The sequence below is a fragment of the Mesoplodon densirostris genome, chromosome 16 (genome assembly GCF_025265405.1).
Source record: "Mesoplodon densirostris isolate mMesDen1 chromosome 16, mMesDen1 primary haplotype, whole genome shotgun sequence".
NCBI lineage: Eukaryota > Metazoa > Chordata > Mammalia > Artiodactyla > Ziphiidae > Mesoplodon > Mesoplodon densirostris.
Genome location: NC_082676.1, coordinates 31,122,402 through 31,144,202, shown reverse-complemented (window position 1 = coordinate 31,144,202; position 21,801 = coordinate 31,122,402). Strand labels below are relative to the sequence as shown.

At 51.1% G+C, this 21,801-nt stretch overlaps 1 protein-coding gene across 1 annotated transcript; it reads left to right on the top strand.

Annotated features, from left to right (window-relative positions):
• Window positions 1-1,899: 1,899 nt before the first annotated feature.
• ADRA1D (adrenoceptor alpha 1D) lies at window positions 1,900-20,969 on the top strand. Its single transcript, XM_060078022.1, has 2 exons — window positions 1,900-3,019; window positions 20,380-20,969. Exons 1-2 carry the CDS (start codon window positions 1,900-1,902, stop codon window positions 20,967-20,969), a joined length of 1,710 nt encoding a protein of 569 aa, XP_059934005.1.
• The last annotated feature ends 832 nt before the right edge of the window (window positions 20,970-21,801 follow it).

Below are 21,801 nucleotides of genomic sequence, written 5' to 3'. Positions count from 1 at the left end.
GCACCTTGCTTTCATTTCAACTCTCCACAGTAAGCCCCCAAAGACCCAAGTAAAAGATGGAAGATGTAATGGGAAGCTGAGGGCCTTGGAAGAGCTGTTTCTAAGCTATGACTGTAACAGCTTTGGCTTCCTAGGCTGGGGAGGGGATGGGAAGGGGTGGTTACCCATCTCTCCCATTTCTCCCATTTTTCTGCTTTTCTCCAAAGCACCTTCTCATCTAGGACTCTCATACATCCTGAGATGTCATTCACAGCTAGTGGGCACTGAGGCCATGAGTTCTCTGCCCCCTCCCAGATACCTCTCTAAACATGTCCTCATCTCCCCGGCATGGCTCAAGACTTCCTCATCCTGCACGTACTTGGTGGCATTATTCTCCCTGCAATTCCCCCCTCCCCTGCCACCCAGAGTGTCCAACATAGCTTGACACATGACAGCAGCCTGGTTAATATTTTTATGTTGGCCAAAGGAATGGTCTCTTTTTGTTTCTCCCTACCCAGTCTTGTTAGTCAACAAGAGGCTCCTCAAACCCACTCCCCCACCTGTGGCCCGGGTTCATACCAGCTCCACATTCCGTCTATCCTCTGTCCTACCGGTTCAAATCCTGCCCTGCGTAGTCCCACTCAGCTAACAAATAGAGGCACTGCTCTGGGGTCCTAACAGATATTAATTCATTAAGTCTTCACGCCGGTAGGTAGACACTATTCTTATCTTCATTTTACAGATGAGAAATTAAGACACAAAGAGGTCAAACAGCTAACATAGGGCGGAGCCTAGATTTGGAGCCAGACTGTCTGCCCCACCTCCTTTAACCATCCCGCCAAGTGGCCTTTCCCACCCTCCAGCACTTAAACCCTCCCTCCCTAGAAGGAGGCCACTTATTTAGTGTAGCAATGGGAAGTTTTATTTCGACATCCGATATGGAGTAAAGTAACAGTGCAGAAGTTGGTGTATGCAGACCAGTGTGTCTTGGGCAGGGTCTGAAGGCTGTAACCATGTAAGTAGTCTCTTGTTCCTTCGCCCATCATAGGCCCGCAAAGCTTCCGACACCCTCTGGAGCTCTCCACGCCACGGCACTGGACAGAGGTGTTTGAGACCCTCCTTTGTCCAGTCCCCTGAGAGAAGGAAGGAGATGCGGCAGATCCATCCGGGCTCTCCCTGGAAGAAACCCGCCGCGGCATGGCGCGGTCCAGTCAGCAGGCTGCAGATCCCAGGCGCTTGCTGCTCTCTGGCGGCCGGAGCCGGGAGTCCGGGGACCCGGGAATCGCACCTTCTGCACTCGGCGCGCCCAAGGGCACCAACAGTGACCGAGACGCTGGGGAAAGGGCGGGAGGGAGACTTAACTGAGTGGTAAGAGGGAGGAGGCCGGGAAGGGGCGCGGGAGGTGGAAGGGAGCGGACCGCGAGGGGAGAGGGCGGGCGTGAGCACCCGCGGCGCGGCGGGGGTGGCTTCCGCGGGGTCGGAGCGCGAGCCAGTGCCACCGCCCCTTGGGACCCCGGAACGCCAGCTCGCCCAGAGCGCAGATCCCCTTCTTCCGGCAAGTGTGGCGCCGGGTCCCTCGGTGCCAGCGCCCCCTCCTCATCCCCGGCGCTGCCCTTCCTCCGTCCCGGCCCCGCGCCCAGTAGCTAGCACCTCAGTGGTCGCCGCCCGCACCGCCCGTCCCCGAGCCGCCGCTTTGCCCGCTCGCCTGGGCACGCTGCGAGAGAGGCGCGCGTCGCCAGCCCCGGCTCTTCGGTCCCACTCCGCGGCCGCCCGCTCCGCTTGCGGGCAGTAGTGCTCCACGTCACAGGAACTGAGGCAGGACCCCGACAGGACCAGCGCGCGGGTCTGGAGCCGGAGCCCCCAGCCCTACCAGTCGCTCGTCCTGCGCCTAGGCCCGGCCCCCGACGGCCGCGCGTTGAGATGACTTTCCGCTATCTCCTGAACGTCAGTTTCGAGGGACCCTGCTCCGACAGCAGCGCCGGGAGCTCCAGCGCGGGCGGTGGCGGGGGTGGCGCGGGCGGCGCGGCCGCCTCGGAGGGCCGGGCGGTGGACGGCGTGCGGGTGACCGCAGGCGGTAGCAGCGGCGGCGGCGTGGTGGGCGCGGGCAGCGGCGAGGACAACCGGAGCTCCGCTGGGGAGCCGGGGGGCACCGGCGCCGGCGGCGAGGTGAACGGCACGGCGGCCGTCGGGGGGCTGGTGGTGAGTGCGCAGGGCGTGGGCGTGGGCGTCTTCCTGGCCGCCTTCATCCTCACGGCCGTGGCGGGCAACCTGATGGTCATCCTCTCCGTGGCCTGCAACCGCCACCTGCAGACGGTCACAAACTATTTCATTGTGAACCTGGCCGTGGCCGACCTGCTGCTGAGCGCCACGGTGCTCCCCTTCTCGGCCACCATGGAGGTTCTGGGCTTCTGGGCCTTCGGCCGGGCCTTCTGCGACGTGTGGGCCGCCGTGGATGTGCTGTGCTGCACGGCCTCCATCCTCAGCCTCTGCACAATCTCAGTGGACCGGTACGTGGGCGTGCGCCACTCTCTCAAGTACCCAGCCATCATGACCGAGCGCAAGGCGGCCGCCATCCTGGCGCTGCTCTGGGCCGTAGCCCTCGTGGTGTCTGTGGGGCCGCTGCTGGGCTGGAAGGAGCCGGTGCCCCCTGACGAGCGCTTCTGCGGCATCACGGAGGAGGCGGGATACGCTGTTTTCTCCTCCCTGTGCTCTTTCTACCTGCCTATGGCCGTCATTGTGGTCATGTACTGCCGCGTGTATGTGGTAGCGCGAAGCACCACGCGCAGCCTGGAGGCGGGAGTCAAGCGCGAGCGGGGCAAGGCCTCAGAGGTGGTGCTGCGCATCCACTGTCGCGGCGCAAGCACTGGCTCAGACGGAGCCCACGGTGGGATGCGCAGCGCCAAGGGCCACACCTTCCGCAGCTCACTGTCGGTGCGTCTGCTCAAGTTCTCCCGTGAGAAGAAGGCGGCCAAGACGCTGGCCATCGTCGTGGGTGTCTTCGTGCTCTGCTGGTTCCCCTTTTTCTTCGTCCTGCCACTGGGTGAGTGACCCCTCTCCCACCAGCCCCTTCTCTTCCTCCCTGAGCCTGTGACCATCCCTTCCTGGCACCCAGACTTGGATGGCCCTTCCCAGTGGAAGGTGACTCTCCACCTGAACATGGAATGTTTACTGCCTCGTCTCTTAGACGTGTGCACGTGCTGCTTTGTGGGACACAAATAGGCTCTTCATGCTTGCAGGATTTGTTTTATGAGCTTCTAACTTTTCTGGCCTTCCCCCTTCTTCACTGCCATTACAAGCCCTGGGCTTGTTTTACACTCCCAACTCCTCTAAATACAAAACGTCAGTGGAAATCTGTGCAGGCATCTGCTCCCGTAGTATGTGGCGAGCAGTGTATGTTCTTGTCTACATATCTCCCTCCCTCCACCACCAGGGCCTACGTTCATTCATGGGCAGCAATCCCTGGCCAGTCTACGTGAATATCAGCAGACACCGGAAGCCACCTGCTTTCTCTCAGTTTGGAAGCTGGGCCCCCCTGGGAGGCCCTCCCCAGCTGGTATTTGTGAATGCCGTGGGCTCTCATTTCTGAAATCTCCTCTTGGCGTGGGCGGGGGGGGTGGTGGTGTCTGTGTGGGGGTGAGAAAGAAAGGGAAAGGGCATCTTATGAAATGGAAAGTTAATATTGTTCATCGTAGTTTCTTAAATTTACGGAGTCCTAGCACTTCTGGAGAACTTTGCTATTTCTTTCACAGGCTTTCCTGTAGTCCTGGGAGGTGGGCAGCTGTTCTCAGGACCTTCCTCCCATGCCTTGAGGCCCCTCCTGGAAGCCTTGGGGCTCGGTCAGCACAGGGAGAAGAAAGGGAACAGCATCTATGGGGTTGCATTTGCCCTGAGTCACTTCACCCACAGGTGCAACCAGCCAGTCTAAGCCAGGACCTTCCATGTACCTGTAATCACCCACATGGAACAGATGATAACATTTCGCCATATTTGCCTCAGATCACTTCCTCTCTCTCTTTTCAAATAAACTGAACAGCCACAACTAAGTTCCCTCCTCCTGTCCCTTCCTCATTTTCTCCCTCTCTCCGCAGAGATAAATCTGGTGTTTATCACTCCCACACACGTTTATACTCTTACTACAAACACCTGAATCCATAATAATAAATAGCATTGTTTTGTGTGTCCTTTGGGCTTATATCAATTGCACCAGCTGTGCACATCCATCTTCAGTTTGCCCTTTTCACCCAATGTTTTGTCGTTGAGATTTATCCATTCTGGTTATTTTAGCAACAGTATAGTATTCTGTTTGAGAGTATGCCATGGTGTGTTGATGCAGTCTCCTGCTGAGTGTTCGGTTTTTCTAATTTTTCGCTGTTACAGTCAACACTGCAAAAGGCTACTGTTTTTTGAGGCCGAGATCACGTCTCCCTCTTCCAAAAAGTCATCCCTAAGTCTCCATGGCCTCTGCCCTTGTTGGCAGACACTGCTCTTCCTCAACCCCTCATCTCTGCTGCTCCTCACACCTTGTGTGGGAAACCTGGGGCTATCTTGCCTCTCCCTTCCTGCCGGTCTGCACTGTGCCCAGCCTCCCATGGCATCTCACCAAGTCTAGAACAAAGCCCAGGGCCACGATACAGCTGAATTTAGTGGAATCTGGTAATAACGAGCAAGCAGGACAGAGGCCAAGCAGGGAAACAGAATATTCTGATCTGCCATGATGTGGCTTGGAGGGCAGGACAGCAGAGGGAACAGGAGGACAGAGCCTGTGCTACAAGTAGGAGTGGCCTGAGGGTTGTGCAGGAAGAAGGGGGGCCAGGAGCAACCCGCCCCCCAGGAGCTCTGGGGCCAGGCCTGGGAGGAAGGAGGCATCTTTGGAGGAACAGGGAACATTCTGAGCAGCAACTTTAGGGGTTGAATGTGGAATCCAAGGGGCTGGCATATTTTGGTAGGAGGTGCCAGTATGTGCTTGGGGGAAGAGGAGGTTGGAAACTTAGATAAGGGGACCAAGGATGGATATGGTTGCAGAAGCAGGAGTGTGGGGTACAGTCTCCCAGAAAGAGGATGGATGGCCAAAGAGAAGAGACGGGCTGTGGAAGGAGCCTTGGGGAGTACCCACTTTGAAAGAACCCAGAAGGAGGCAGAGAAGGGGGCAACCAGGAGAAGGTGGTACTGCCCTCCTTGCAGGCCCTGGTTCCCACACCAGGTGTGAGGAACAGCAAACGTGGGAGGATTGAGAAAAAGCACTGTGTGCCAGCAAGGGCCACAGGCCATGGAAATGAAGGTGCCCAGTAGGGCCACAACCTGGGGTTGTTGAACAGACCCAGGGTGCCCTTCACCCACATCTCCACACACAAAGCCAAGTGGAAGCAGGAGCCACAGCCACAGCAGTGACATGGCCAGTGAGCAGCCCCAAGAGCCCGGAGGATATCGAAAGCTTTAGGAAGTGGGCCCAGGGTCCCAGGGGTACACTGGCACAGGGGGCCATGAACAGCCATCTATCACCTGAAATGTTTTAGTCAAGCCAGAGCTGCAGCAGAGAGAGATACAGACAAGGTATGCTGACCTGTGGGGCCATTGGGGCCCAAGTTGCTGGGCAGGAAAGAATGGGACACAAGCACAGGGCGCCAAAAATCCTGAGGGGCTCAGAGAAAGACTAGGGGTCATCCCCCACACCTCTGTTTCCCTGTCTGTGACTCGAGCTAGGCAGTGACTACATTGGTGAATATATATGTAAAGTCATCCGTCTGTACTCTTAAAATGTACACACTTTATAAACTTAACTGTCAGTATCTTATGCCTTAATGAGAGAGAGAGAGAGGGAGAGAAGGCGGGAGGAGGCAGGAGGAGGTTGTGAGCCATTTGAGGAATTGGTGTCCAGGCTGGAAATCACACTTTGGCAGCCAGGTGTGGAGGGCAGATTCAGCGTTTGCGTCTCAGAGTGCTGGCCAAGTGCTGAAGGATCCATCTCCACAGGCTCCCTGAAGTGGCGCAGGGTCCACAGACTCAGGGAGAGAGGCAGGGGGTGCACTGCAGCAAGTTCTCAGGAATGGCATTACTGTTCCCTGGCCCAAAAGCCTGAAGAAGAGGCTGGCATTACATCTCCTATCTGTGCCTTTGTGGCACATGGCACATAGTAGATGCTTGGTCAGTGTGTGTATAGAAGGAAGAAGTGGCAGAACCCGTGGCCTTTGCACATCCTTCCATGCCGAGGATCTGGTTGACAAAGCACAGCCCTCTATCTTTACTATTATTATTATTATTATCCCTGTGGTAAGAACACAACATGAGATCTACCCTTTTAACAAATTTTTAAGCATGCGGTATTGTTAACTCTAGGCACAAGGTTGTACAGCAGATCTGTAGAATTTATTCATCTTGCTTAACTAAAACTTTATGCCTATTGATTAGCAACTCCCCATTTCCCCCTCCCCTCAGCCCCTGGCACCCACCATTCCACTCTTTCTTTGAATTTGACTATTTTAGATACCTCATGGAAGTGGAGTCATGCAGTCCTTCTGTGACTGGCTTATTTCACTTAGTATACCAGCCTCTGTGTAAGCAGAGACCTCCCTTACTCGCAATGCATTGGGGGTCACCCCCCATTTATGTGACCTAAAAAAGTGAGTGATTATTATGAACAAGCAATGAGCTTTTTCCATTTTTAAAAATCATGGACATAAGTAGACAGAACTGTGTGATGGCCCCAGCTTCAACAAGTATCAACCCAAGGCTGATCTTCGTTCATTTCAACCCCCGCCCACTTTCCACCACTGCTTATTATTTTGAAGAAAATCCCAGACACCATATCAGTTCATCTGTAAATTCTTCAATGTATATTTCTAGAAGAACTTTTAAAAAATAACCACAATCCATTATAACACAAAAATAGTTGTTTAATAGTACCAAATATCTTAGTGTTCAAATGTTGCTGATTTCCTTATAAAATTTTAGTTTATTTGTTTGAATCAGGGTCCAAAAAAAAAGTACATACGTTGCATGCACTTCATTTGTCTCCTCAGTTTCTTTGATTAATAAGATTCCCCTACCCCCACCTTTTCCCTTTCAGCTTGTTTGGTGAAGAAACCAGATTGTTTGTCCCAAAGGAGTTGCCCACATTTTGGAATTTGCATCCCTATTAGTGCCATTTAATGTGTCCCCTTGTTCCCTGTACTTCCTGTAAACTGGCTTGATCAGATTCAAGTTCAGTGTTTGGGACAAGATTTCTTTTCTTCTGTGATGTTAAGATTGATCAGGGGTTCAGATGCAGTCAGCCTGATTCATTCATTATAAAATGTTCCATCAGCTTTTCACCTGCTAGTTTTAGCAGCCATTGACAATGGCCTGGACCCATTATATCACTGGGACTGAAAGTGGTGATATCCAAATTCTGTCATTCCTTCTGCATTTGTAGACTAAAATTCTAAAAAGAATTCACCACTAGCTGTTTGGTCACTTGAAATAAGAGTCCATACAGGAAAATCAGGAGAGCTGCTCGATGCTCTCCTGTATCAAAAGAAGAGTCAATTTCCTAGCAATCTTTCCAAAGGGGACCAATAGGTTTTTTAGTACCATGTTAAAAGTGATTTTTAAATCTGTCACACATTATAGACATCACTGTTTTGGGGTTGGCCAATAGGTACCCTTGGCCCTAGAGTTCTTGTTACTTCCTGCCTAGGTCAGAGATCAGAGGTCAAACTGAAGCCAGGGTTAAGGGTCAGTTGACAGACATGCTTTAAGCTTTAAATCTCACCAAATGCCTCAGCACCTGCTTACCTCCCCCCAGGCTCAGCTCCAGGTTCGCTTCTGCCCTAGATCCTGGCCATGAAGGCCCTGAGCATTGCCATAGGACATGACCACTTCCTGTGTGGCTTGGTCCTCCCAGACAGCCAGAGCCCTTGAGCCCACTCCTCATGGGAAAGTCTCTTGAGCTCCTGAGCCCACCTCTGACCCCACCTGAACCCTGCCCCATCCTGCTTCATGAGCTATATGCCCACCAAAAAGATCTCCTTGAATGCTAGAGGATTTGCCTGCCCTCCTTTGTAAATGGTGACCCAGTAGAACATTGGCCTGGACCCCTGAGAGCCAGCATTGGGACCTAGTGGGCAATGCCCCAGCAATTCAGTGCTGGGACTCCTGGACAGAGCAACCACTGTCTGGGAACTTCTCTCCTCTGGCAAAAGTACTGATCTGCTCCAACTCATGAGCCATTTGCCAGTGTGGCCTGAGAACTGACAAGTTCATGTTCAGATCAGGGTCATGTTCAGCCGAGCACAAGGGCCATTTGGCAGGGACTTCAGCCTTGGGCACGCAGAGCTTGGGGTGTGACCACTCCAAGGCCACAGATCAGGGAATGAGTTAAGAAGTGACAAGAGTGGAAAAGAGGGGGAGAGAGGGAAGGTGGAGAGAGAGAGGGGGGAGAAGGGGAGGGAGAAGAGCTGAAGGGGAATGGGTGGGGTCCAGTGTAGGACACTGAACAGGTCTGTGACTCATCTCCCTGCCTTGGGCCCCAGCAGGCAGCCTCTGTGGCTCTAGGAACTACCCCTCCCTGCCAATCCGCACAGCTGCAGAATGGTGTCCAGGGCCAGACCAGTAGCTCTAGACCAGCCCCACAGAGCTCAAGGATCCTGAGGTAAACACAGGGCACAGAAGGACTTCTGATGTATTCCTTGTCTATCTCAAGCCAGACGACCCACCAGTTACCTCTCACCATGGAAGATTGGCAATGCAAGAATTCAAGAGATTTGGCTTGACACAGCTAGCCCCACAATATCCTCAACTCCGTGTCTTTATAATCCATCTGAGACCTGGACCCTATTCAGGTCACCTCTTCCTGACAGCCTTCCATGATTGTCTCTGATTCAAAATGGCCTTATTTCTTACCATCTCTCCCTCCCCTTCTCTGTTTCAGCAGTCCTAACTTCTTGGTTGTCCTTGAACGTGTGCGGTACCCTGCTGCCTCAGGGCCTTTGCACATGCCCTCTCTTCTGTCTGGAATTCTCTTTCTTCAGGTAGATGCATGACTCACTCCCTCAGAGGGTCTTCAGGTCTCAGCTCAAATGTGCCTTATGAGAGAGGCCAACCCTTTAAAATATTGCAAAGAGGTCCGCTGCTTCCCAGCCTCTCTTGGGGAAGGTGCAATTGAGTTCTAGAGTCAGAAGCACTGAGTGAGCAGCTGAAAGAACTAAGAGAGAGAAAGGGAGTCTAGGACTGGGAATTCCATCTCTGCTAGCCCTGTTGGCGGAGAAAGACCTGAATATGGTACATGGTATTTTTAACCCCTCTATTTCTTTCTGGCTAGAGAAAATGGCTGCTTCTGGATAGAAAAGTCACTGGTGAGGGAGGAGGTGGGAAAGGGGAAAAGGCTGGGGTGCAGCCTAATAGTTCATGGTTGGCTGCAAGCTATGAACAAGACTGGCTGTGAATCCTGACATTCTGATAAGAACAAGTTCCCTTCTGGTGATGCCAAAAGAGTGCTGTTAATCACACAGTCCCCCCTTGGCTTCAGCACTGTCACTCCTCAGAGAGGCTTGGCCAGATTGGCCAGTTCCAGCCTTAACCGGCATCTCAGCAGCATCTCCTGGGCCTGGACATTGCTCTTACTTAGGAGAGGGGACTGGCCTGTGATAAGGCTGCAGACCTCTGCCGCCAATCTCAGCCTGCCTTAGTTTCCCCAACAGTGTGCAGGCCAGGCTAGCCCAGCCAACATGCCAAAGAGTGGGGTAACCTGCTGACACAGGAGAGGCCCTGCCTCTTCTGACTAGTGTATGTTCAGCATCCCTGGACACTAGGTTAGACTCCTGACCAAGGCACCCCAAAACAGGGAATAGGGGAAGGCAGGTGGGAACAAGCTTGATGGATACATGCAAGAAAAGGCCGAGGAGCAGAGAGAAGCAGGCAAGAGTTGTGTTTTCAGTCATCTCCTACCTACATCCTGACCACCTCTCCTTATAGGTAGGTCAATGTGTTCATTCCTGAGCTCCAGCCTGCCTGCTGAGTGGAGAGAAATGGACATCAATATGGAAATTCATGCCCTGCCTTTCTCAGCAGTGGGCAGAAGAGTTGAAACAGTGACCAAGAGCTAATCCCTGGATTATAGGTTTAGGACCAATCAAGAGAGCTTGAAGACACATCCATGCAAAGAGTGTCCTGGGTCCCATCCCTGTATGTAGAGCCTGAGACAGGAGTTCTTATGCGAGTGATGGATTGAGGGAAGCTCTCAGGAGGTACCTGGGAGGGAGGGAAGCAGGATAAGTCAGAAAAGAGCTAAACCCAGGATATGGTCTCAAAGTCTGGCCTCAGCCTGATCCCTGGAACAAGAATGATAGCAGAGAATTGTGCCACCTCGAGACAAGGAGTCTGGCCTTTTCCAACGCCACTCAGTCTATCACTGGCTGTGGGCTGCCACCTTGGTGAGAAGGTGTCATCTCTCAGTTGAAGCAGCTCCCATTGGTCAAGGGCAATTCTCCATTAGCAGCCAACTATAAGCCATTAGCAGCCAGCACTCACAGTAGCTAGGGACCAGGGGCACCTGGGTGGGGCACTAACAGCATCAACTTCAAACCTTAAAGGTGACTTTTGAGCAAAGACTTGAAGAAGGGGAAGGAGATGGCCAAGTGGCTTTCTGGGGCTCCTCCCAGGAGGCTGGGGTCTGTCTCCTGAGATGCAGCGAGCAGGCAACAGCCCAGCCTTTCTGAGTGTTCTGGATGGGCATGCGTGCACAGGAGCCGAATTCAATGTGGCAGCCCCCACAGGCCACCCTAAAGGCCATAGAGAAGGCCAATGAATGCCACTTGGTGGAGGCAGAATCAAGAAGTGCTCAAGGCACACACACTCCAGAAACCACTCTCACCTCCGCAGACCCCAGGAGTGGAATTAATCACAGAACTGCTCCTGGAGAGGTGGTTCTACTCCCAAGTCTGAAGAACTGGAGAGACCTGCTATGGAGAAAGGAAGAGGGCCATCTTCCAGACCAGGCCAAATGTACGAAAGTCCAGAGGTAGGGATGGGCATGCTGCTTGTGGAGCAGCTGCTGGAAGGTATTAAGTGAGTCTTTGTGGATCCTGACCCCAGGACCCCTTGAAGACCAGGGGAAGTTTTTTTTTCTCTTTGCATGATGTCATGGAAAGACCAAGCACTTTAGGGCTAGACTGATGCAGGTTCAAATTCTGATGCTGCCACTTGCCCTCCGGAAATAACTAGAATCTCTGCAAAGTGGGATGCTAATGCCATGAGAATTAAATGAGAAGTGCTACATACAGGGCCCAGCATGGAGCCTGGTAGGTACTGAACACTCAGAAAGCAAGCGTGAGCTCCCATTTCCTTCCTCGTAACTTTAGAGGTTACCTACATCTACCCAAACAGCACTTATTCACTCACTCAACAGATACTTTACGACCCCTGCTCTGGATCAGGCAAGTGTGTTAGAGGCTGGGATGAAAAGAATGATTAATCCCATCCCTGTCCTCAAGAAACCTGGAGTCTAGGAGAGTAGATAGAGCAGTAACAAATTTTATTTGTTAAGATGCAGGCATGCATAAAAGGGCACCTAACCCAGGCTTGGTGGGGGAGGACACCTGACCTGGGCTGGAGGGATGGGTGGGAGGAAGCAGAAAGCACCGTGGGAGCAGTTAGAGCCATGCAGGAAGGCAGAAGGAGCCCAGCCTCTGTGGGAAGACATGCTTGTGGCTTCGTATGGCCAATTTCGGAGGGATGTAAGCTGAAGACAGCTTAGGATTCTAAAAAGACTTGAATGCAACACAAGAAAATTTGGGTTTATTCGTCAGAGCCATTAGAAGCCAACGGTTTTCAGAGGGGAAAGGAGAGAAACCATTTTTTTTTTTACAATAAGTCTCCAGCAGCTGTGTGCAGAGTAGAGGAGACAAGGGACCACTGGGGTCTGTCACAGCCATGTAGACAAAATGAGATGCCAGAGTCAGCAAATGCTTTAGGAATGAGATGAAGGGAGGGACCCCACTAGAGAGAAAATTGAATGTACCAGACATGGTGACATATAGGGTAGGAAAGAAGGACTCATTCAGCAAACTCAGCAAGTGTTGAGCACCTACTGTGTTCAGTGTGTTCATGAGGTCTTCTGGGCAATGGGAGTGCAGCACCAAGCAAAACAGACACTAGTCCTGCCCCATGAACTCTTACTGCAGGGAGAAAGGTGATAGACAAAATGAAGAATAACTCAAATAGTACAAGAGAAGGTGATAAGGGCCACAGATAGAGCCAGCTGAGGGAGATGGGGAGTATGGGGTGGGGGACACTGCAATTTTTTTTTATTGTAGTTGATTTATAATATCGTGTTGTTTTCAGTTGTATAGCAAAGTGATTCAGGGTTTTTTTTCAGATTATTTTCCTTTATAGATTATTATGAGGTACGGAATACAGTCCCATGTGTTATACAGTAAATTACTGTTGCTTATCTATTTTATGTATAGTAGTTTGTGTCTGTTAATCTCACACTCCTAATTTGTCCCTCCCTCCCTCCCTCTCCCCTTTGGTAACTATAAGTTTGTTTTCTATGTCTGTGAGTCTGTTTCTGTTTTGTATATAGATTCATTTGTATTATTTTTTAGATTCCACATGTAAGTCATATCATATAATATTTGTCTTTCTCTTACTTCACTTAGTATGACAATCTCTAGGTCCATCCATGTTTCTGCAAGTGACAATATTTCATTCTTTTTATGGCTGAGTAATATTCCATTGTTTATATATACCACATCATCTTAAACCAGTCATCTGTTGGTGGGCCCTTGAGTTGTTTCCAGGCACACTGCAATTTTAGATGGGAGGTCAGGGAACCACGTGGATTTCTGGGGGAAGAAGATTCTGGGGAAAAGCAAATGCAAAGGCCCAAGGTGGGAGTGTGTCTGGCATGTCCAAGCAGCAAAAGGAGGGTAGTGTGGCTGGAACAGAGTTGGGAGGGGTGGGTAGGAGAGGATGTCAGGGGGTCAGGGGACCACATGTTGAGCTGTGAGGGGGAATGGCAGCCCTTAGAGGGTTTTGAGCTTGAGGAGTGACATGATCTATTTCTATTGGGTTGGCCAAAAATTCCTTCGGGTTTTAAGTAAAAATAAAAGACACAGCTTTATTTTCACCCAGAACTTTATTGAACAACATATCCACTGTTTTGTTCCACTACCTTCTGAAATTTTTCAGACAACTTCATAATTCCATCTTCCCAAAACTTTTTATCTTTTTGAGCAAAGAACTGTTCCTTTTACAGTCTTCCAGGGAATTGAAATTTTTTCCATTAAGAGAATTTTGTAAAGACTGAAAAAAATGGAAATCTGAAGGTGCAATGTCTGGTGAATATGGTCAATGGATCAGAACTTCCCACCCAAGATGTAACAGTTTTTGCCTGGTCATCAAAGAAACATGTGGCCTTGCATTATCCTGACGGAAGATTATGCATTTTCTGTTGACTAATTCCAGATGGTTTTTGTTGAGTGCTGCTTTCAGTTGGTCTAATTGGGAGCAGTACTTGTTGGAATTAATTGTTTGGTTTTCTAGAAGGAGCTCATAATAGAGGACTCCCTTCCAATCCCACCATATACACAACATCATCTTCTTTGGATGAAGACCGGCCTTTGGTGTGATTGATGGTGGTTCATTTTGCTTGCCCCACCATCTCTTCCAGTATCCACTTTTCATCGCCCGTCACAATTTGTTTTAAAACGGAAACTTTTCGTTACGTGTAAGTAGAGAATCACGTGGAAATACAGTCAAGAAGGTTTTTTCACTTAACTTCTGTGGAACCCAAACATCAAAGCGATTCACGTAACCAAGCTGGTGCAAATGATTTTCAACACTTGATTTGGATATTTTGAGTATGTCAGCTATCTCCCGCATGGTATAACGTTGATGTCCTCGATTAATGTCTCGATTTGATCCCTGTCAGCTTCAACTGGTCTACCCGACCATGGAGCATCGTCCAGCAAGAAATCTCCAGCATGAAACTTCACAAACCACTTTTGACATGTTCGATCAGTCACAGCACCTTTTCCATACACTGCACAAATATTTTTTTGCGTTTCAGTTGCATTTTTACCTTTCTTGAAATAATAAAGCCTAATATGCTGTAAATGATGCTTTTTTCTTCCATCTTCAATATTAAAATAGCTACATAAAAATACACCAATTTTGGGCTTCCCTGGTGGCGCAGTGGTTGAGAGTCCGCCTGCCGATGCAGGGGACATGGGTTCGTGCCCCGGTCTGGGAAGATCCCACATGCCGCAGAGCGGCTGGGCCCGTGAGCCATGGCCGCTGAGCCTGCGCAGCCGGAGCCTGTGCTCCGCAATGGGAGAGGCCACAACAGTGAGAGGCCCACGTACAGCAAAAAAAAAAAAAAAAAAAAAATACACCAATTTTGATGTTTGTTTTTAAATGCACTCTGATATGACAGCTGTCACAATACAATCTAACAAAATTGTTTTGAATGAAGTTAAAGAAAACTAAGCACTACTCGAGCCATCTTACGGAAAAAACTGAACAAAACTTTTGCCCAACCCAATATTTTTAAAGGATCGTTCTAGTTGCCAAGTTGAGGGTAGATTTCAGGTCGCAAGGGTACATGCAAGAGACAGTCGGGCGGCTGCTGAATTACTCAAGGGGAGAGGGGATTGTGTCTCAGACAGGGTAGGAGGGTGCAGGGAGGAGGGTAGTGGTTGAGTTTCAACCTCATCCCCTTCTGCTGTGCATTCAGTCACTCCATTCTATCCACACTAGCCTTGTCATCGTTCTGCAAACATACGAGAGCCACCTCAGGCCCTTTGCACTTGCTGTTTCCTCTACCTGGAATGCTTTTCCCCAAAATGTCCACATGCCTCATTCAGCTCTTTACTCAAACGTCATATTCTCAGCAGTTTACCCAAAATTTATACCACCACCCCCAGCCACACGCACACACATACATAAATACACACTAGGTATCTTCCTTCCCTGCTTTGTTTTTTATTAGCATGTTTTATTATCTGATACGTTTGCATTTTCCTTGTTTATCATATGTATTGCTGGTCTTTCCCTATGAAATGTAAGCTTTATGAGGGAAGGATAAGTGTGAGATGCCAGTAGACATCCAAGTGGAAATGTCTGGGAGGCAGTGAGTCTTGGATCTATGAGTCTAGAATTTGGGAGAGCAAACTGAGCTGGAGATATAACTGTGGGCATTACCAGCCAAAAGTCAGTAAGCCTGGCTGAAATTGCCAAGAGAATGCAAAGAGAAGAGATTACAAGACTCTTCTTATAAGGGCACACCTACACGTAGCAGTGGGGACATGAGGAAGAAGGAGCAAAGGCAATTGACAAGGAGTAGAAAATCCAAGAGAATGGCACCCCAGAAGCCCCGGGTGAGATGAGAAGTGTCCAGGATGGATGAGAGCTGTATCTGCATGTGGGAGGGCTGGGGTGGAGTGGGGCAGTGGGGCAAAACAGTGGGGTGAAAAGCAGGTGGGGAAGAGGAGATGGCATGTTTGGATAGAAAGCGTGGAGAGAATGAAGTCATAGCCAGAGAACCAGCAAAGAGGGTGCAGCTGTGACAGAGGCAAGCTCACAAGTGACTGATGGGTCGAGAGCTCTACAACACAAGTAGGGACATGAAGCTTGGGTGGGAGGAAAGACTCCTTTCTTACCAAGGAGGAAGACAGGTAAAGAAGGTTTGAGTGAGTGCCCAACTTCTTTGTCTTGTTTTCTCTGTGAAACAGGAAGTGAGATCAACTGCTTTGGAGAAGGGAAAGGGGCAGACTGCAGAGCCTGTGGAGAGGGGTAAAGGCTTAAAGGAGCTGGTGCAGGAATAGGTGGTGGGGGAGTGGGCTGAGGATGGGTGGCAAGATTGCTTGAAGCCAGGACACAGAGCTGAGGTTGGAGACCCTAAGCGTGTTCAGAGTGTGGGTGAATCTCTCCAGAGTTAGGCTCTGGCTGGATAAATACAACCCAAATCCAGGAGGACATGCACATGGAAGGACTGAGGAAAGAATGGCTGGGGTGCAAGTGAGGAGAAGTCTCAGCTAAGCAGAGATGATAGGAGAAATCCAAGGGGCTGGCAGGTCAAAGTTCAGATGAGAAAAAAGAGAGGACAGAAAGCTGCAGTCAGCAGTGGAATATAGATTTAAGTGAAGAAATGAACTGCTCAGCCTTATGTTTTAAAAGGACACACACCCCCAGCTACTATGTGGAGAACAGGGTACTATGGGGGGCACAGGGGCAGGAACAGAGAGCCCACTTGGAAGGGCACTGTCGGTAGATGATGATAGTAGCTGGGACCAGGGTGGTAACAGGGGATGGTGCAAAGTGGGGGATTCAGGACTAACAGGAGTTGGTGATGGATGGGATGCAGAGTGTGACAGAAAGAGAGGGGTCAGAATGTGTGGAGCACCTACGATGTGCCAAGGATGGTGTGGGGAGCTCTCCATTTAAGGATCAGATAGATGGGAAACCAGTAGTTACCCGCAGTGTTCTTGGCATTGAGAAGTGAACAGATGTGCTAGGGGAGGGGGGAATACAACTAACTCTGCTGGGTCGGGAAGGGGTGGTGTGACGAAGGCTCCCAGGAGGAGGTGCCACTGGAGCCAGCACTACCAGGTGGAGGAAGGAGGAAGGGCAGTCCAGGATGATCCTGTGCAAAAGCACAGAGCCAAGACTGGGGAGCCCGCTGTGGCCAGAGGGCAGTGAGCAGTCAGTGTGGCAACTTAGCTGATGCACATGAAGACGGAAGAGAAGCGGGAATTGCAAGAGAAAGGAGAACAAGGGGGTGGTGCTGGGCACCTGGATGGCGGGAGGCTGAGAGGAGGATCCCATGAGCACCTGTTTCCAGTGACAACTGCCAAGATGAGTTAGCACAGCTGTGCTTTATGCCTGCAAGAACGACTGTGGACAATGTGGGGAGTAGGAGAGGGAGCCAGCTCAGGACAGAGAAGGGGAGTGCCAGGTACTGAGAGACAGAGGCCTGGCCTCAGAGCCCCCATGTACCCACTGAGGCTTTCCTGTAGCTGGGCTTCCGGGGCTGGCAGAGGCTTGTGCTGGGCAGCTGGAGAGGACTGTGAAGGCAAGAGAGGTGAAACCAAGTGGTCGACCTAAGAGGCCATAACTCAGAGTGGCTGGAGGAGGAGAAAGTTGGGAGTGGCTGAGAAGGGGCTTGTCCACTGATGCCCTGACAGCAAGGCAGTGCTGCAGGGATAATGCCAGTGAGCACCCTCAGGAGTCTCAGGACAGTTAACCCACCTCGTCCATGGCAAAGGGGAGGGAAGTGCCCACAATCCCCCCTCCCCCGACCCAGAGATCCTTGAAAGAGGCTGTGGGCAGAAGAGAGAACGTTGGGACAGGTAGGCAGCAAAGAGTGAGGCAGGGTGCAAGGAGGCGTAGCGGGTAGACTGCAGCACTCTGGGCAGAAGTAGGTGTGAGACTCAGGACTGCCATATGTGAAAGGAACAGAGTAAAAGTCTCTTAGGAGCTCCTGCCTGTGAAAGCTGGAGCCCAAGGCACAGATGTCTGTATTTTCCAGGCAAGATGTCTGTGCACAGAGGGCAGACAGCAATGAAACAAAATTGTGGTGGCTGCTGTCAGTGCCTCACCCATCCCCCTGAACATGGGTCACTTTCCGCCCCAGCAGCTGCCTCCATATCTTTGCCTGCAGCTTTCTCTGACCAGCAAAATCCTCAGTCCACCCACACAGCAAGCAGGAAGTATGGAAAATTAACACCCTGAGGGAGCAACCCAAACACTGGCTTATGGTAATGGGAGTAGAGATACCTCACCTCCCTCACCTTACTGATCCTGTTCTCCAGTCCCCCAGAGCTCCTAGTGAGATTGCACCCCAGCTGCCCACAGCAGTGACTAACTTGTTAACTCTCCTTTTATTGGCTTCCTTCCCTTCCCTCTTTTTATCACACTTCACTACTGGTGTTTCATTTACCTTCCAAATTAACAACTTGCATTTGAATCCTTGTCTCAGGTCTGCTTCTGGGAGAGCCCAAAGTAAGACAGAACCCTCAGCAGGACACAGTAGGAAAAACCTGGGGCTGAAAGGCTGAGTTTGCATCCCAGCTCCTTTGTGTGCAAGGAATTCCCAGCTGGCAGCTGGCTTCTGCATAGGTTGGTTGAGCATGAATTAGAATTTTAATGCTTAAAACAAGGCCCAGGCCACACTACTATATGCCATGTTGCCCACCAATCCGAATCAAAACCACACCAATAACAAAGACCTTTGGCTGGCTTTTGGCTTACTGCTTAAAGCATAGTCCCCTGATTTGTCATCCTGGGCTAAATATAAAAGAATTCTAGCCTGAGTCAGAAAGTTATTTTCAGCACTCTGTCTTATTTTGCAGCCGTTAAGGGATGCTGTTCAGAAGCCTGCCTTCCTGGAGGCTAAGGTCAACACTGGTGGCCCCCACATTCCAGGGACAACTGCCCAATTCTTCTCCCAAGGGAAATTATCTCCTTAACACATTCTGATTGATGCCCCAGCCTCCCCCAAACCCACCAGGTCTCGGCTACTGTTTCTGGCCACTCTCCAGAGCTGGGAATGGGGTCCCTTCCCAGGGCTGAGGTCTCCTCTCTCAAAAGCCACAGAAGTAGGGCAAGGGGGAGTGAACAGACTCCAGTATTTACTAAAATCCTGCGAAGTCTTGTGCCTTGAAATTTATGAATCATCACAAAATCCCTTCCAGAGAAATTGTTGTGTGTATCTCACAGAAAAGAAGAGTGAGACTTACACGGCCAAATAACTTGCTCAAGGCTGCGTGACCAGGGTTTGAAAATGCTGTGCCACGCAATACTGCCTGACACTCCTCTTCCTCCACAGTGTCTCTTAGCATCAGGAATCCCACTGGGTGGGAGGTGGGTGATATGCAAGGGTCCCCAGGTCAAAGAGGGAGGCATGGTGCCTCTGCTCCCTCAGTAGGGGACACTGTTCTTATTTCTTTGAGGGCAAGGAGAAAAGAAAGCAGGTCCCATGATTTGTCAAGGACCACTACCCCTGGTCTGCTCAGCCTGGCAGACACCTGAAGCTTTTGCCTGGGATGGGACGCTCCTGCCGCCTACCCCCAACCCCTGCTGATGTTGAGGATAGGGAGGGTGACAAAGTGGCCTCTGCTTCCTGGATGATGTCTTTGCATTTTGTTAGGTGCCTTTGGAGACATGACTCCTTGAGGTCTATGGTGGGGAAGACAGGGGAAAGGTATGCAGGGAGGAAGGTCTTCCTGGCACAGCTCAGACCCCAGTGCCCCCACCTCCTCCTGCCTGGCACTCTGCTCCCTTTCAAAGCCATCCCGGAAGCCTTCCTGACCATTTCCCACTTCCACTGGGACAGCTCCACTATCTTGCATTCTGACAGCTCATGGGCATTGTGTTTATTGAGGCTTAATTCTAGGTTCTATCTCTTGCCTGCTCAAAAATATCCATGGCTCCTAACTACCCACAAAATAAAAGCCAAACTTCCCAGCATTTAAGGCCCTTCACCATTTGTCTCAAATGAAGTTTTCTGAGCATACCCTACAGGACATTCCCATGCCCCAAACTTGTTATCCTCTTGCCCACCTGTCCCTTCCACTCCTGATACCCTCTGCCCTTCCTCATCCTGCCTGGCTCCTGTCCATCCTGAGACCCTGGAAGCCCCCCACCCCAATATACTGAGCACCACCATCATGGCCCCTGCATCCCCATGATATGTGATCCACATTGCTACCGGGAGAGCAAGGCCTCAGGTGTTTGATGAGAGCCCAGCACAGTGCCTGGCTCAAGGCAAGCCTTGGTCAACATTTAATTCAGTAGTCCCTTTTTATGCTAGGGACTACTTGGGCGTCTGGCAAAGTGTATGGAGCCTTTCTCAGAGTTACTCTTTCAAATGCAAAAAATAAAATACAAAGGATTGCAGATGAAACCGACTTCATTTAATTGAAATCTGTGATTTAGTCTCCAATGTGTTTCCATGTGAAGGCTTTAAATAACAAGATCTAGTGGTGTGTTCTAGTGACTGACACTTCCAAACAGTGAGGAGCATAGACAATATTCCAAAATATCTGTAGCAACTGCTAATATTAGGGGGTAAACTGCCAATATTGCACCAGTTTTGAGCTACAAAACAGTGATTTCATATCGTTTTGTCTAATTCTACTCAGGTTTGTTGCTTACACTCGCTGGAAATGCTCAATTTCAGGTAAACGTCAGTAAAGCTGAAGATGACTATTTTTTCTCATTCAAGTTCATGGATACCCTCGAATTATATCAGGGACTCATTGAGGAGAGATATCTTGAGAGCCACTGGTTGATGAATGGCCAGGGCCCCTGAAAGGGTTGGGGGAAGGGGGAGTAGTGCAGAGAGGGTGGCCCCTTTGCACCAGGCGCTGCCTGGGACTCCCTCTCCCTGAGCATCTAACCAGCCTGGGTCTCTGCTTCCCACAGGCTCCCTGTTCCCACAGCTGAAGCCCTCAGAGGGCGTCTTCAAGGTTATCTTCTGGCTGGGCTACTTCAACAGTTGCGTGAACCCGCTCATCTACCCTTGCTCCAGCCGGGAGTTCAAGCGGGCCTTCCTCCGCCTCCTGCGCTGCCAATGCCATCGTAGTCGCCAGCACCACCGCCCCCTCTGGAGCATCTACGGTCACCACTGGCAAGCCTCGAATGGCGGCCCGCGGCCTGACTACGCTCCTGGCCCAGGCGCCACACCCTCCGGGGCCCTGCTGGCCCTCACCGCGCCCTCAGCCCCCGGGTCCCCAGGCACACCCAAGGCACAGGCTCCGGTCATCGGCCGTCAAAAGCCGCCCTGCGCCTTTCGCAAGTGGAGGCTTCTCGGGCCATTCTGGAGACCCACCACACAGCTGCATGCCAAGGTCTCCAGCCTGTCGCAAAAGAAGTACGCCAGAGAGGCTGCGTGTGCCCTGCACTTAGAGGTGGAAGCTGTGTCCTTAGGCGTCCACAGTGAGGCAGCTGAGGGCACCACCTGCCAGGCCTACGAACTGGCAAACTCTAGCCATCTCCGGGAGACTGATATTTAAGGACCCCTGAGTTAGGCTGAGGAGTGTGCTGGGTGTGGGAGAAGGGTGTGGAGATGGAGGCTGGCTTTGTTCAAGAGGCCAGTGAGAATCAAGGACCCAGAAATTGATCAGGGCGACTGCTCTCCAGAATCCCTGAGGAACTGAGGTGTGGGTGAAGCCCTTGAAGGGTGGAAAGTTATGGGCTCCCCCTCCTGGACACAGATGCCCCCACCTCCTCCTTTCAAGGGAGAGGCTGAGGGCTCCTTGGGGCCATTTGCTTCCAATCCGTTTGAGAAACACTGCCCCATCCATGCCTTGAACCCTGGGTAGATGGCCCCAAGTATGGCCAGGCAGCCCTGTCCCTCCTCTTGGGGAGGAAAGGGCACAGAGGCCCTGCCTGGCTGCCCCCAAGGCCTCCCCTCCGGAAAAAGTCAGTGGGGCCAAAGCTTCTCAATGGACACAATTTATCCTTACTGCAGACTGGAGGAATCCAGTGGCCTGCCATTGCCACCCACAAGCTTTGGTGGCAGATTGGATGACTGTCCTACAAGCCTGTTGTATTAACCTGTGGGCCCACTTTGCCCTACTGCGGCTCCGCCCTGCCCCTCACTTTGTCTCCCAAAGGGCCTTACTGTTTACACTGTATATAGCTCCTTGTGCCTGTGCCCATCACTTCTTGCTGGGCTCTGGAACCATCAAATGGGGAGAACTTTGTCATTTTTAGACATATTTATTGGTCAGAGTACTTCTATTTTGTCCAAACTGTGCAAACTGTTCATGTTCAGCTTACAACCCATAAAGAACTACTTTTTGTTTTTCTAAAATCCTTCAAGTACTAAAGGCCCACAAGAGG